This window comes from Amphiura filiformis, chromosome 18 (genome assembly GCF_039555335.1).
Source record: "Amphiura filiformis chromosome 18, Afil_fr2py, whole genome shotgun sequence".
In the NCBI taxonomy this organism is placed as follows: Eukaryota; Metazoa; Echinodermata; class Ophiuroidea; order Amphilepidida; family Amphiuridae; genus Amphiura; species Amphiura filiformis.
In genome coordinates, this window is record NC_092645.1 from 4,589,136 (window position 1) to 4,604,508 (window position 15,373).

At 35.4% G+C, this 15,373-nt stretch overlaps 1 protein-coding gene across 1 annotated transcript; it reads left to right on the forward strand.

The window, feature by feature from the left end:
- Positions 1-1,228: 1,228 nt before the first annotated feature.
- Positions 1,229-8,799, forward strand: LOC140139688 (histone-lysine N-methyltransferase PRDM9-like). The gene is made up of 8 exons (XM_072161390.1): positions 1,229-1,268; positions 1,804-1,868; positions 3,473-3,659; positions 4,757-4,837; positions 5,701-5,969; positions 6,810-7,050; positions 7,896-8,513; positions 8,660-8,799. Exons 1-8 carry the CDS (start codon positions 1,229-1,231, stop codon positions 8,797-8,799), a joined length of 1,641 nt encoding a protein of 546 aa, XP_072017491.1.
- Positions 8,800-15,373: the final 6,574 nt, after the last annotated feature.

Below are 15,373 nucleotides of genomic sequence, written 5' to 3' on the forward strand. Positions count from 1 at the left end.
ATGAGAGGCTTAGAATGAGGAACATGAAACAGAATTATGAAATGATGATAAAAGTTGGTAAGATTTGGTTTTGTTTATTATTCCATTTTGTTTTGAGTCTTAGCAAGATGCATTTGACTTTAGCCATGTACGTTTCAGATCAGACTTCATTTTGGGACAATTTTAATTTTAAGATTTTGTATTGTCACACGCTTCATGTGCCATTGTCAGATTGTCTGGTAAAGTACCGGTAATTAAATCAGATTGCTTGTCATTACTTCAGGTTTAAATGTCCCACCACCTGATTTCATGAGACAAACTGGAAGGATGAAGAAAAAGGTTACATTTGAAGACAGCGATGAAGATGATGACAACTGGCTACCTGGAGGAAGCAGGTGTAAGTTTTAATTATTTTGTATGGTAATTATTATTGTGAAAAATACCATATGGTATTCTTTGAATTCTCTATAAATTGGTAGAAATTGTACTATTTTGCAGTAAACATTTGACGAGCGCGACTACCGTGATGTTGCAAATTCGGAGCTAACAACGTGTACGGCACACAGTTCATTCATAAATTTCCACTCAGCAACAGCAGATCACCTCAGCAGCCAATTAGAGACAAGTGCGTCCAATGCAGTAAATATGCGATGTATGCTTAAAATACGCTCGTCATAGGTTTACTGCAAATGATTATAACTTAGTTTTCCTACTAACATAGGCAGTGCAAGATTCATTACAAAATGTGCTAATTATAATTCTAAAGCATTCAGCACATAATTATTGTAGGTGAGATCAGATAACAATTACTTGATGGTAAGCACATACTGCGACTAAAAGAAATCTTGCTTCCTAGTTTAGGTTTGGCATTTAAGCATGATAAGTAAAGTCTGTTTGTATTCTCAAATGAAGATGGACCAATTTCCTTACATGAGGTTTTTGCCTTGATTAAAGCCATATTATAACATTTGCTGTGGAAGACGCCCTCACTGAATTTTTAAAATTCCTTTTTTGCACGATTATTGTACTTTAATAAAAACCAATATACCCTGCAAAAATCAAGACTCTAGGTACTGTAGTTTTGTCAAAATCCGAGATTTTGAATAAAACGCCGGAACTGGCGCTTTATTATTACGATGGAATTATTAGTCAAACGCATACACGTCGATTACACGATGTTCATAACACACAGTACGCATACCACGGCGTGCGGGACGGTGATATACACAACAAAGGGTCGTACCACAACATGACCGAAGGAGTGGTGCGTATTGGCAACATGTGCGCTGGTAGTAAATTCCAATTTTCCTTGCTTTGCCATAGTTGTTCGGCTCCAAAATAAAAGGGGATATATCTGACAGTAAAAGCTAACATTTTATGGCAAATAAATGCCAATTTAATTTGTTTGAAAATGTTATAATATGGCTTTAAATAGCCTAAAGGGGATATATCTGACATTAAAAGCTAACATTTTATGGCAAATAAATGCCAATCTATTTTGTTTGAAAATGTTATAATATGGCTTTAAATGGTCTGTTACCGTACCTTGGATTTCCAAAGGAACATGCTGGTTTTTCAATCCCTTTTGATACCCATAGCCAAGTTAGCCTGCATGGGGATGATGTGTGGATGAGGCTATTGATCAGATCACGGGCATTTAATGCTGTTTTAATTAACAGTTTTAAAGTCGAACACTTTATAGACCTATTGCAAAGATGTAGTTGTTGAAATTTTGGTGGACATAAAATCCGCTAATACATCTTTCACAAATTTTACCAATGTTTTCATGTCACCTTTTTCATTATTATTTTCTGATTTCTACAGCTCGTAAAAAGACACCATCTTTTAAAGTCCCTTTGAAAAGATCTGGAAGAAAAGAGAGAGAAATGGTAAGGAACATGTATGTTCAGTAAATATCATCTTGCAAAGTAAAAATAAAATTAATTAAATGTTAATGATTTAATGTGCAAGTCACTGCAGTACCAGTACACTTCAACAATATTTATTCTGATGGCACTGAGATACAGAATTTTGCTTCATCAAGAGCTCTTGACCATATAGACGAATCCAACGAGCCAAGTCATGGTCAGGATTTGGTTGGACATCTTTGGGTAGCCGCTAGCACCAACCTGGTGTTTTGAGCGTCCAATTGTGCAAATAAAAGCCGCCTAACACCTAGAGAAGATGCAAGGACGAGGAGGGTTAATAGAATAATAGCTAATAATATATATAATGGAGATAATTCCATGAGTAATCCCGTCGCATCTGTTCATACATATTCATTTTGTTCGCAAGTACATCAATGCATAGATACCGCGTGTAGTTAATCCGATTATTATGTCACTTCAACAGCGAATAGACCATGCTGTGTGTTTTGTCGAAGGGAACTGTATTGTGTTATTCTTCGTCTATAGTAATGTACCTCTTGGCACTAATCATCCCCTAGCAACTCCCATACACCTGGATGGGGTGGGGCAAACAAGGTGCAACCTTGCCCAAGTGAACAATATGATGGTGCTGCAGGGATTTGAATCAATGACCATATGCTACCTCATGATTATGAGTGAAAGCCATTACCTATTTTGCCACCATGCCCTAATTAAGACACGATCGCCAAATATAAAGCTGAAATACTGTAGAATTCCATCTACAAGCACTTGTAAAGCAACTAAGCATTTTTACGAAAGAGACAAAAGGCAGACACCATCTACAAAATACATTATCATTATTTGGAGTTTGAGCTACATGTACTAGATTACTGAATACTGATACAGGCAGCTGTACAAACCAATCTATTGTGTTTTTCTCAGGGGTTCAAATTCGCAATCAATTGCGGGAACCTGTTTAGGTTCTCGCAAAGTGCTTTTACGAGAACCTTTGGTTCGATGTGAACATTGTAGTGCAGGGCAAGCCGATATATTCAAAAATTGTATTCATCTAGTATAATACTATGGTAGTTAATCCTGTTACATCATCACTTCTACGGCGAATACAACCAAAGGAGACACTTGGTCGAGTAACATAAACATTGAAAGTACATGCATGGGCCATGGATTCCCGTTCATGATCGTACAATAAATTGACAGCTTAAATGAAGAAAACTTTGCCTTTTCCCCAACATTTCACAATTATATTTTTGGATAAATAAGATTATTAAATCAATTTCCGTTGCAGAAAGGTAAAATATTACACAACATGTGACCTAAAAATTGGAAGCTTACGAGAACCAATTTTGGTTCTCCTAGTGGTTATCCAGCGAGAACCTTCAGGAGAACCGGTTCTCGGGTTCTCCACGAATTTGAAACCCTGTTTCTGGAGGTTGTCTCTTTCGTCAATTATTTAGTAAATATTTAAAGTTTTTGTTTGTGTGGTCTAAACTAGGCTTGTAATTATTTCTATGCATTATCACCATGATCACAATAACTATGTCATGATTGTGAGAAACTGTTGCCGAAAATATTACAATCTTATTTTTTTTTTTCATTTCAAACAGAAAAAGCCAGAGAGTACATCTAGACCCCCTGAGTATGACAGTGATGATGCATTTGAACAACTTGCTAATATTAATGTCAGTGACTTTGAAGATGATGACACAAATGTAGTGACTCCACATGCTGTTAAACAGGTTTCTCAAAAACAGAAAAGGATGAAGACTAAGAAGGAAATGCAGAATGAGACAGGTGAAAAATGTGTTACAGTACTTTTTTTTATTAAAGTGTCCAAAATCTTTGCTTAAATTGATCATTTTCCCTCAAGGGAGAATATTGTTGGCTACTTATTTTTGTTGGGGTGGTAGGAGAGGGGCAGTGCACAAGATTGTTTGGGTTCTGAAAGTCACATTTGTATTGTTGTATGATATAAGTAACTCTGTCCGCATATCCCTTAGGGTCAAGACAGAAATTACCAGTTTCTCAAAGCTTGGCTAGAAGCAAGGCTACTTTAGGCCATTGGGGATAAGTTTATGACCAGATATTCATACAGGCTACAGAACTGATTCTTTTCATCTTTCAGTGACTTTACCTTTTATTTCAGGTAACCATATCATTAAAATGACCAATGTTCAAAATCTCATACACTTTTTAACACACATTAACAGGGAGTTGAAAGAAATTCAGAGACAGGTGTGCACAAGATGCTTAGCTCTAGCTCTAGCCTTGTTTTGAAAAATGGGCCCTTAGTGTGTATATTTAAATAACAAGACCAAATCAGAACCTCATTTGAATATTGTAAAAAATTCTTGGAACTAAATCTCACTAGTTTTCTTAAATCTTAAATCTCCTGTTTAAAAGTAAATAGAAATTGAGTGAGAAACTATTTAGCAGGGCTTATATTATATCATTAGATTGCAGTATTGTGAATTTTGAGCCACATGCTTAAAACTTGACAAAAGATGACTTGGTCAGCAATTCTCTTCCTAGATACAAGTTGTGTCATTTTGGTCCAATAAATGTGACAGAAATTAAGAACAGTTATTTTCAATGGAAAAGTATGTCATAGAGCTACATAAACTAAATTATTATGTCAATTCACAGTGGCGTGGCGTGGGTCATCCAATTGGGGGGTACCGACCATGATTGGGAGGCACCGGTCTGATTAGGGGGGTCACAAGCCATTTTTGGCAATTTTCTTATGGGGTTTCTAAACCGTTCCCCTATGACGCTACACCGCTGTCAATTCATATACCGTAATAGTGGCCTTCAAACAAGATGTGTACAAATATAAAGACTAGGCTTATACATTAATTCACACATGAGTGTTTGCGTAATTTACCTGACAGGTACCAGATGTTACTCCTTAAGAGAAGGAACAAGAAAATCCTACAAAGATCTAGAAGCAGTAGAAGATGATGTCTATGTTTGTGAGTATTTTACTTGTTGATGACAGAAATTACTCCTGATTACAGAAAAATACAGCACTAATTTTTTGGAATTTAAAAAAATATTATCTTGTTTTGAGAAATGAAAAATAGCTCAATCTTAATCCTTTAGTTAGTTCAGCAATAAAAGTCAAATTTTAATATTTTTGCAATTTGAGTGAAGCTCAGCCAAAAACAATTTGCAATATTACATGTTTTCTCATTGCAATTGTCAGATGATGGTGGATTCGATATCGCTATTTTTGACGTCGCCATTGGATTAACACATAATCATGAAATCTTCACAAACAATTCTAAATTTGTTATGTGGTATCAAAGCAAAATTATCTTACTCTAAAACCGTTGGGGTTCAACAAAGTACCCCACTGTAACTAAGTATGTTGTTTTTCAATTTGTAACTGCTAACAGTGTATTTTGAATGGGGCTGTCGGCCTTGTATTTTCGCCAGCCTCGAACGTCACATGTTGAGTGTCCTATGCCGCCTGACAATTGTAGCCAAAAGGTAAAGCGCCCTCATGGCCTAATCTTCCCCAAAACCGCAAATTTTAAGGACACCAAAGAGTTTCATTTGTCATAGAGTGCATAAATGCCCTTCCTAGATCCTTAATGTGACAAAAGTCACTTATAACTAGAAAATAAAGGTCAAATCTGCACCCCTTGTATGTCGATATTTTGCCGGCATTGTCTCAATTTTTGGCCGATTTCAATAATATTGGTGCCAAATTACTTGGAACAACAAGCTATATCAAATAAGCTGGTACCCTAAGCTGTCTGAAACATCACTATTATACAGCCTATCACTATTAGTAATAACTTACAACTAATTGTCACTCATTTATTTGCAGATTGTGAAGACTGCCATGAGCTGTATGAAGATGATTGCCCATCTCATCCTCTGACTATCATTGAAGACACTCCAGTACCATCTAAATGCAAGAACCGTGCTAAACTCAGTCTACCTCCTGGGCTTATTGTTAAAGAAGCTGGTATAGAAGGAGCTGGTCAAGGAGTATGGACAGAGAAGTTCATTCCAAAAGGAGTTAGATTTGGACCCTATGGAGGAGAGATTGTTGTAAATGAACAAGTGGGAAGAAAAAGTGGTTATTCTTGGGAGGTAAGCATTATCGTTTAGGCATTTTGTTGGTTTCCATAACCTTTTAGTCTGTTTTATATTTTGTGGTAGACTCATTCAAGAATTCAGAATTAGGTCAAATTTGAAGGTATTAGTATTTTAGTAATTTGTTTAGTATTTCCCTGGTCCTGGCTGGTACATGCTGGTTATCGGCCATCATATAGAAGTGGCTAGATCTCCTCCCTTCTATGTGCTGATGCAGATTAGCGTCAACCGTCTTGTTGGTATTGATCAGCCAATCAATTTGAGGATAAGCAAACTTTTTTATTGGCCTAATGCTGATGAAACATTGGGTTTGAGCAATGTCAATCTGCCTGAAGTGTAGCAGACAATCAGGTGTTACCCTCATCGGAACTGACTGTAACAAGGGTTTAAGTATGTCACTTGCCCCATCCTTTTGTAGATGAGCTACAGGGAAAGTGAATTTGGATTTTGTAAGTATCCAGTTTAGATTTTAAACTTTATTAGGACCTCTCTCAAGTCAACAAAGACAAAGTTTGTATGCTGCTCTCATTTGGTAGTGGCTTAACAAAATAGGTTATCAGGTGATTCAGGTCACTCTATAGTCCGTATACCTTCCTCAAGGCAGTAAAGTGAAATCAAATTTTGTGATTTTCTCAAAAATGGCCCATCTTTGCATGGATCTGTTAGTGTTATATTATAATCCCTTGCATTGATTCCTTTCTGAAAATGTATACTTTTATAAACTTACAGCATTACGTTTAGAGATGCAATTAAAAACAATATCTAAATTGCTGACTTATAGGCCTGCGCCTATAGTTTATTTACAAATCTTATCCATAATGTGACCCTTGACTACAGATATTTAATGACAAGAAGAGAACACACTACATCAATGGAAAAAACAAGCACAAAGCCAACTGGATGCGTTATGTCAACTGTGCCAGAAATGAACCAGAACAGAACCTCATAGCTTACCAATTCCGTGGACAGGTTTACTACCGAAGCTTCAAACCAATCTATGCAGGAAAAGAACTCCTTGTTTATTATGGGGAAGAGTATGCCAAAGAGCTTGGAATAGAGGAGGAAAAGTTCATCAATGGTAAGCAACAAAGAATAAGCTACCTTGAGTTATTACACTTCATATTCCATTCATCGTAATTGATTGTCCCAGTGCTGGGTTGTTTTTATTTTAACATTTTGTCATTTTTTTCTTGTATATAATTCTCTGATTATTGCGTACAAATAGAGCAAAGTTCTTGAATTCTTTTAATAAATAGGTATTGAGCGGCCGGTAGTGTACACTGATATATTTAGCTCTGATTGATCTTCTCAGTTGACTAGCACTAATATCATGTGTGCAGCTCAGGTGAAATGTGAAAACATCTGAAGGACCTTTAGAAGCTTTTAGAATTCTCCCCAAAAGTGATCCAAACACATAACTACTGTTTGACCTGAGGGCACAATGGAAGCAATGACCTGAAACTGCTGGCAAGGGAAGTAAAGCCCTTTCTTTCCCAAGCCTCTCTGGATTCCGGTGACAATTTTGCTTCAATGTCATGTGCTCTAGGCAACTGAGTTCCATAGGGTGTAATAAGGAAAATGCTGTGAGTTCTATAGGGTTTAATAAAAAATGTACATTATACCATTTTTCACACTGATGTGGCAGTGATGTAAAGGCATTGAGGCAACGGTTTTCCCGCGCATCTGTGCAGCGTCTTTAAGCATGTGTGTGTGTATGCCAGCACCTTGAGCAAACACTAGTGATTTAAAGCTGTGCCCAATGTAATGCACATTGACGTCACTGCCATATCATTGTGGAAAATGGCATATAGTAAGTTACTTTAAGTTTGTTGGAATTCACTTTAACTGCTAAAACAGATTAAACAAATCTAGTTTCTACACTTTTTATCAACCAACCAAAATGTATTCTGATTTTTTCAACAGATGGCAACTTTCATCAATGTGAAATCTGCAGCGCAGCCTTCACAGGTCGCCTATTTCTTTTAAAGCATTTGAAGTATCGCCACCGTCAGCATGTAGATTTAACATTTTACCAATCAAGATCATCTCCAAATATTGGGAGATCACTATGCAAAGTGGTCTCAACCCATCAAAGTAATCAGCATAAAAGAACACTTCAAACAGCAAGAACTAATACATTTCATCCAGTAGATGTATCTAAATGTAATTTAAAGAGCAGTTGTCACAGTACTGAGTTACCACAATCTGATGTGAACATACATGACAGAACATCACATCATGAGGATAAGGTAAATGACAGTGGAATACAAAGACATGTGCAACGTTCTGCTGATAGACTTCATCAGTGTAAAGTATGTGGTAGGGGATTGTCATCAAAGGGTTCCTTGATATCTCACATGAGAGTTCATACAGGAGAAAAACCCTATCAGTGCCCTATATGCCTTGCGGCATTCACACACAGCCATCACTTGAAATATCACATGAGAATTCATACAGGAATGAAACCATACCAATGTTTGCACTGTAACATGATGTTCTCACAAAAACCTACTCTGAAAAGACACATGAGAGTCCATACAGGTGAGAAGCCATACAAGTGTAGTACATGTGGGAAACAATTCACACGACAAAATAATTTGATAAGACATGAAAGAATTCACTCAGGAATCAAACCATATCAATGTACATATTGTGAAATGGCATTTACACAAAACATTCACCTTCAGCATCACCAAGCAGTTCATACTGGAGAGAAGCCACACAAGTGCCATATATGTATGAAGGGATTCATACAAAGCAGTTCTATGTACACTCATATAAGGAAACAACATCCAGGAGTAAAACCATTCAAATGTCATACATGTGAGAAATGTTTTGCACAAAAGTATGACTTAAATACACATGTAAAAATTCACTCAGGGATCAAACCGAGTCAATGTACATAGACCTATAATTTGCAAATAACATTTTATTTATATCTCATCTGTTTCATCTAAAGAGTGTAGTGTTATTTGTAATACATAGACAATACATGGTTATATGAAACAGATGACAATTTGTTCAATTTAATCACATCAAGCATTGTCACCCAGCAATGTGTTCATTCCACTGTGTGTTTTATACAGATAAAGGACAAAATATTAGGGGTTGTGCAATAATTCTGTGTACCTCGGGGTGGTGAATTCTCAAAGTGGTCTGCCAAAAATCGCTTACCCCCCTTTGGCCATGTCAAATAATCTTTGCCCCCCTTTTGATGTGCCAAAAACCTTGGACCCCCCTTTTGATGTGCCAAAAAGTCTTTACCCGTTTGATTGGATGAGCTCTTTTATTTATATTTGCACAAGCTAGCTGAACAGTTTGTTTCGGAGGCTTCAAAATTGTTAACGGAAAATCGCCTCTGTGAAGTCAAGATTTTATAAAAAATTTAAAAGTTTGCAAGTCAGCTAATTTTTGTTACCTATTTCAAGTTAAGCAATCAACTGTTATGAATCAAGAAGAAATAACAAAGAATTATGAACCAAAGCTATACACACAAAGTTTGTTAACAATTGTTAACGGAAAATGAAGCCTCCGAAACGACAAATATCAAAGTCCAGTTCTCAAAAATACAGGGCTGTTCACAATTAAAACTAATGTGGCAGTTTTTACTGAGCATATGACTACACTTTCAGCATGTAAGAAAAATTATCCATGAACTAACTGAAGAAAGCACAGGGCTTTACAAAAATGTTACTATTTTTTTAGTACATCAAAAGGCCATATTTATGGACATTTTAGCCTGCCAAAACTGAACGCAGTAACTCCTAAAGATGATTATGCTACCCAAGGTAGCTGCTAACTAAATGATTTATGTGGTCAAAAATAATTATTGTGGAATTCTGTAGCTTTATTAGACCACTACGGATCAAAGTGTTAACAATCCAAAGTTACACCCTTTACCGTGAAAATGACCATATTTGAATGTGTTCCTAATGTTTTCCTACACCTTTTTAGGGTGTAAATAGAAACGGTGCCCAAAATATCTGTGCCAAAAATTGCTTTCCCCACTCACTTTCGACCTGCCAAAAATTACTTGGGCCTTGGGGGTACACATAATTATTGCACCACCCTTAGTGGCCTTCATTTGGGAGGAATTTTAAAATAAAGTAAGTCATCTGGTGACATTTCAAGTAAGGGTGTAAATATCTGTTTAATATGCTAAACATTTAAATGTAAAAAAATCTGACATTTAAACATTAAAAAAATTAAACTATTGGAGTACCAAACAAATCAACAATGGTTGATACCGAATGCGGGACCCTTTTTAAGCAATATGAAATTTTGAAAATTAGACACCGTATTTTCACCAGACTGTCCATACATAGTGAATGGAGACATTCAATTATGCCTTTAATTTATTATAGGATATGAATGTCTCCATTCATTCAAATTTTGAAAACTACTAAAAAGTATGTACATTTTGGTGAAAATATAGAGTTCTCTTTTCAAATTTTATGTCCACTTTTCTTTTCATTATTTTCCCCAAGTTTCATTATCATTCAAAATGTGGAATTAAAAACGCAGTCTTCAGGTAAAAGCTAACATGTTGAAGAATCATTAAAGGATTTATTATGTATGCTTCAGCTACGTACATGAAGCAAATTCAGATTGTATTCCAAGCTTTAAAAGAATGCACAAATTGAGGTGTTTTTTCCACAAAACCACTTTTAATTTATAATTCTTGAACAATTGCAATATAAATTAATTTAAAAACCTGCATGAATTTCAAAATGCTGGCTGGTAACAAGAAACTCAGAATTACTTTGAAGGGCTTACCGGCCTAATCAAGATGAGCTTTGGTGTTTAATGGGTCAAAAGAAGATGTACAAGGCAATTTAGTTGAAAAAGCTATCTTAGAAAGGGGTACTCTTCCCCCACATAATATGCTGCTGTTACTCTGTTGCAAATTGTTCAGTGGTTATGGAGAGTCAAAAATGGGCCAAATAGATGTTGTTTTGATCACACGGTAACAGACTTTATGTTAGTGTTCATACATACCCTCTTGTCTATAAATGTAAGTTTTGTGAATGAGGCTATAAAAAGTAGGCCTATTTCAAAGCTTCTGCATTTGTTTATTTTGTGGTGCGCATTTGTCTAAAAAAAATCCCAAATATTGGTAAAAATTTGTTTTAAGGCATTTGTTGTAAGATCTGTGTGATTAACACTTTAAATTAGTGAAAGTATTTCATAAAATGTGTATAGGTTTGAGAGTTTGTAGCATCTCAAACTTATTTTTAATAGTCTGACAAAAAGAACAAAAGGGAAAACACATCCATTTGTTTTGGATTTTGAAACATACGAATTGTGGGGGCCTAAAGCATTAAAACCAACATTTGGTATAATTGAAGACCGAATTAAAAAGACTAGTTTGCGTATTTATGATGTCCTGTCAACCAGACCAAAAACGCCGTACTGCGCAGGTCAAGAACCAATCACACCACACCTTTGTCCTGATGTCAGACGCAAACTAGTCTTTTTAATTCGGTCTTCAATTATAGAAAACTGCAGCTAAGAAAAAAGGCAGCATTGTTGCAACAAACAAAAATCTCTGTCATCTTGTTCAGCATGTCCTTGTTATCAGAATATGGGCATTCTGTAATGTCATGAAATAGCAATATGGAGTGTGATGATAAGTTGTTGTCCTCATTCTGATAGTTGTGTGGAAAGACAAATCAAAACTTGTGCATAATTTGTTAGTCTTATGATGAATGCATTGCTGCCCATGCAAGCCTTATGTGATCAGACGAGCCACCGGCTGGTGCACCCGCACCAGTCTCTCAATGCCAAGTCATGCACTGACTGAGCCAGTCTCAAGAACCTTGTCAACATGCAGAACTTTTGTCCATGTTGTAGTACATGTGTGGAATGGAATCCCGGATTGTGTAGTTGGAGAGATCACCGATTATGGGGCTCAATCCTTCAAGAGCCGTGTACATCAACATCTTTCGGGATTATGATTTAGCAGAGGGTTCTTGTCACTCTCCTAAGCTACTGTGAACCATTGATTAGCCCATACGGATTACTAATATAGTGCCCTGTTGCCTATATAAGTGATTGACATGGTCATTCCTATTGGGCTATTGTTCACCTTGCATTTTATAAAAAATAAAAAAAAATAAAAAAGTTTGTCTAGCATTTAAAATTAAAGAATAGGAAATCTTGGTTTTCCTTATTCAAATAAGAATGACAAATGTATAGATTAATTGTAGCATTTATGCATCACTAAGGAGGGGAAAGTAAGCTCTCACTTTTCATAATCAGGTACAACCTTTTTATGCAATTATAGACAAAATTCAGATACACTGATTGGTTAAGTTTTAGTTATATGCAATCATTTTGAAAGTATGCAAAATTTACATTATGAAAATTTCAAACAAGCAACAATGTTTAGATATTGTTAATCAGGCGATGGAAAACAACCTTGTTCTAAGGGTGAATGTACCTTTCAAAGGGTCAGTCTGTCTAACTTTTTTTGTTGCAAATGATGTTAAAAATCACCCAATCTATAAATATTTTGCAATATTTTGAAATAAAAAAATGAATTCCTGAAATTTTCAATATATTGGATCAGCATTCATTTGTATAGGAAAAATATTTTCCCCAATTTCTTAAAATCTGGGTTGGTCAGGCTAGTAGAACAGGGTTTTTTTTTTGTCACCTTAAGGTGATGGATAGCAACGTTTGCACAGTATATTTATGGGAGCTGAGAGCACATCAGACACCAAATTGCATTATATTAAATATATGGCAAAATATTATATGTTCAGTCTTTGAAGTAAAAATTTATAAATCTAATGATATGTACATAAACTGTATGTAGCTGGGAGGAAAAGCTGACCGTTAAAAATTTCAATTTTTAATAATATGCCATGAATTCTGTGTTATAGCATGAATTTAAAAAAAAAAATCGAAATTATTTGATGTGCTCTCAGGTACCACAAAAATACTGTGCAAACGTTGCTATCTGCACCTTATCATGCTTACAAGTTACAGGGATAAATGTATAATATGTTCAATTTTTCTGTTATATGTATTTATATGCAATACTTTTTAAAGATGCTTGGATTATCAATTTGTATTTCTTACGGTAAAACTGAATAAATATGTTACATCAAGTTATAAAAGTCATACCAGTGTCTTTTTATTTGGATGAAATTTCAGGCCCCAGACCAATTAATCATAAATAATAATTACAGGGGTGTGACTTCTCAGGATTGTCCCCCTGATTTCAGTATTTTTCCTCTTTCCCTGTACAAAGTGCTTTTCAGGATTTTAATTAGCTTTTAAAGGAATTCTTTAACAATTGCGCTCACCTACAGATTGCCTCTCCAGCAAACAAACCATTTTTGCAACATTTCACAAAAGTTGTCAGATACATTATAAAGTTATAAAACATGTTCATGTTCATTCTTACAAAAAATGTTTTAATCTCTTTTAATCCTAGTCCTACATTTAAAGTTGTAAAGTTTTAGAACTTTTTGAAAATATTTCAAAAGATATTCTGTGTTTGCTGGAATGCTGGGTTTTGAGAAGCGTGAAATCTTTAAGTTTAAGACCACAAAAGTTACCGTGAGATCATTTTTAGCTGCGGGTAGCAGCTCTATAAGTCACCATGTCTCTCCGTCTGTTAGTCTGTTAGTCCGTTAGTCCGTCCGTTAGTAACAAACGCTAAAAAATGCTGTTACGTCTACATTGTTTGTCGCATGGCTATGATACTTGGTGAGGGAGGGCCTATACCGCCCCATACTGGAAAAAGAGTTTAGATCCGGAAATTTGGGAAAATGAGGGAAATTGAGGGAAGTTAAGGGAAATTGAAGAGAATTAAGGAAATTGGGATTTTTTGAAGAGAATTAAGGAAATTGAAATTTTTGTTCTTTTTTTTCGAAATTTTTTTTTCGAATTTTTTTTCGAAATTTTTTTTTTGAAATTTTTTTTTTTTTCAGAAATTTTTTTTTTTTTTTCCTTCGAATTTTTTTTTTTTTTTTTTCCGCAATTTATTTTTTTTGAAATTTTTTTTTTCGAATTTTTTTTTTCCAAAATTTTTTTTTTGAAATTTTTTTTTCCAAAATTTTTTTTTTTCCGAATTTTTTTTTTCACGAAAGCTCACAGAAGCTAACAGAGGGGTTACAGGTCAAAATAGGGGTCAAACTTGAACCTGCTTCAAAGACACCAACACTGCAAAATTGAATTCCTTGTCCCGCAGCGACCGCCACGGATCCGACGGTACTTGTTATAGAAGAGGCAAAACCATTTGTTGTTGTTGTAGACATTGTCTGTAATACTGAACTCTCAAAATAATTTTTTTCTGTGGGAACCTGGGAAAGCCTGATTATTATAGTATTCGAAAAGGTTCTTCAGCAGTGTTCGACTGCTCTTCCTGATTATTGCGTATTAGGTCACAGGTTGCTATGCAGTTTGGTCAGTGAATGTGGTGAGAATGTGATAATGGCGTGATTATATTTGCCAATCAGAACCCCACTATTTACGCTATAATTGCCAAATCGACAGACCACTGAACCTGCCAAAAACTATAGTTTAAGGCACCAGAAACAAATTTGTTCAATATTCGGATCGACCGTCAATGCTGCTTCGATGCTTTTTATTTTAGAATGAATGAACAACTAATTAATCATAATTAATGCTAAATTTATATTGGTCAATATCAATACAGGCAACAATTCATGCGCATATTTTGGGGGGGCACCAGCCCCCCGGGGTAAAAGTAGGGGCGGCCAAAACATAGGGGTGGCGGAAGAAGAAGGAGCGGCAAAAAGAAGGGTGGCGGAAGAAGAAGGGGCGGCAAAAAGAAGGGCGGCGGAAGAAGAAGGGGTGGCAAAAAGAATTAGTAAAGAAAAAAGGGCGGACAAAATTTGTATAAAAATTTTTGAAAAATGGTACTTTCTACAACCAAAACAAAAGCTACTGCTATTGCTAATATTAAGTGTAATTTTGGCATTGATAAAGAAGTGTCCATAAAATATTATCATTGATGAAGGACTGTCCTAGTTATATACTTCTGATATTGGTATTAATAAAGTAATACCCTAGCTATATACTACTGATATTGGTATTGATGAAATAGTACCCTAGCTATCTACTGCTGACATTGGCATATTGATGAAGTAGTACCATAGCTATCTACTGTTGATATTGATATAAAATTGGACGGATTGAGTGTGATACCTGAATTTATCGAAATGAGCTAGAGTTTTCAAATATCATGCGAGACGAAGTCGAGCGTGATATTTGAAAATTCTAGCGAGGCTGATAAATTCAGGTATCATCTCTGAAATTATCCGTCAATTTTATCATTATTATGTCTTCAGAATCTTTTTGGTCAAAAACATGATTTTTAGTAAAAAAAAACAGTGATGTATTTTTTGGTCAAAAATTTGATTTTT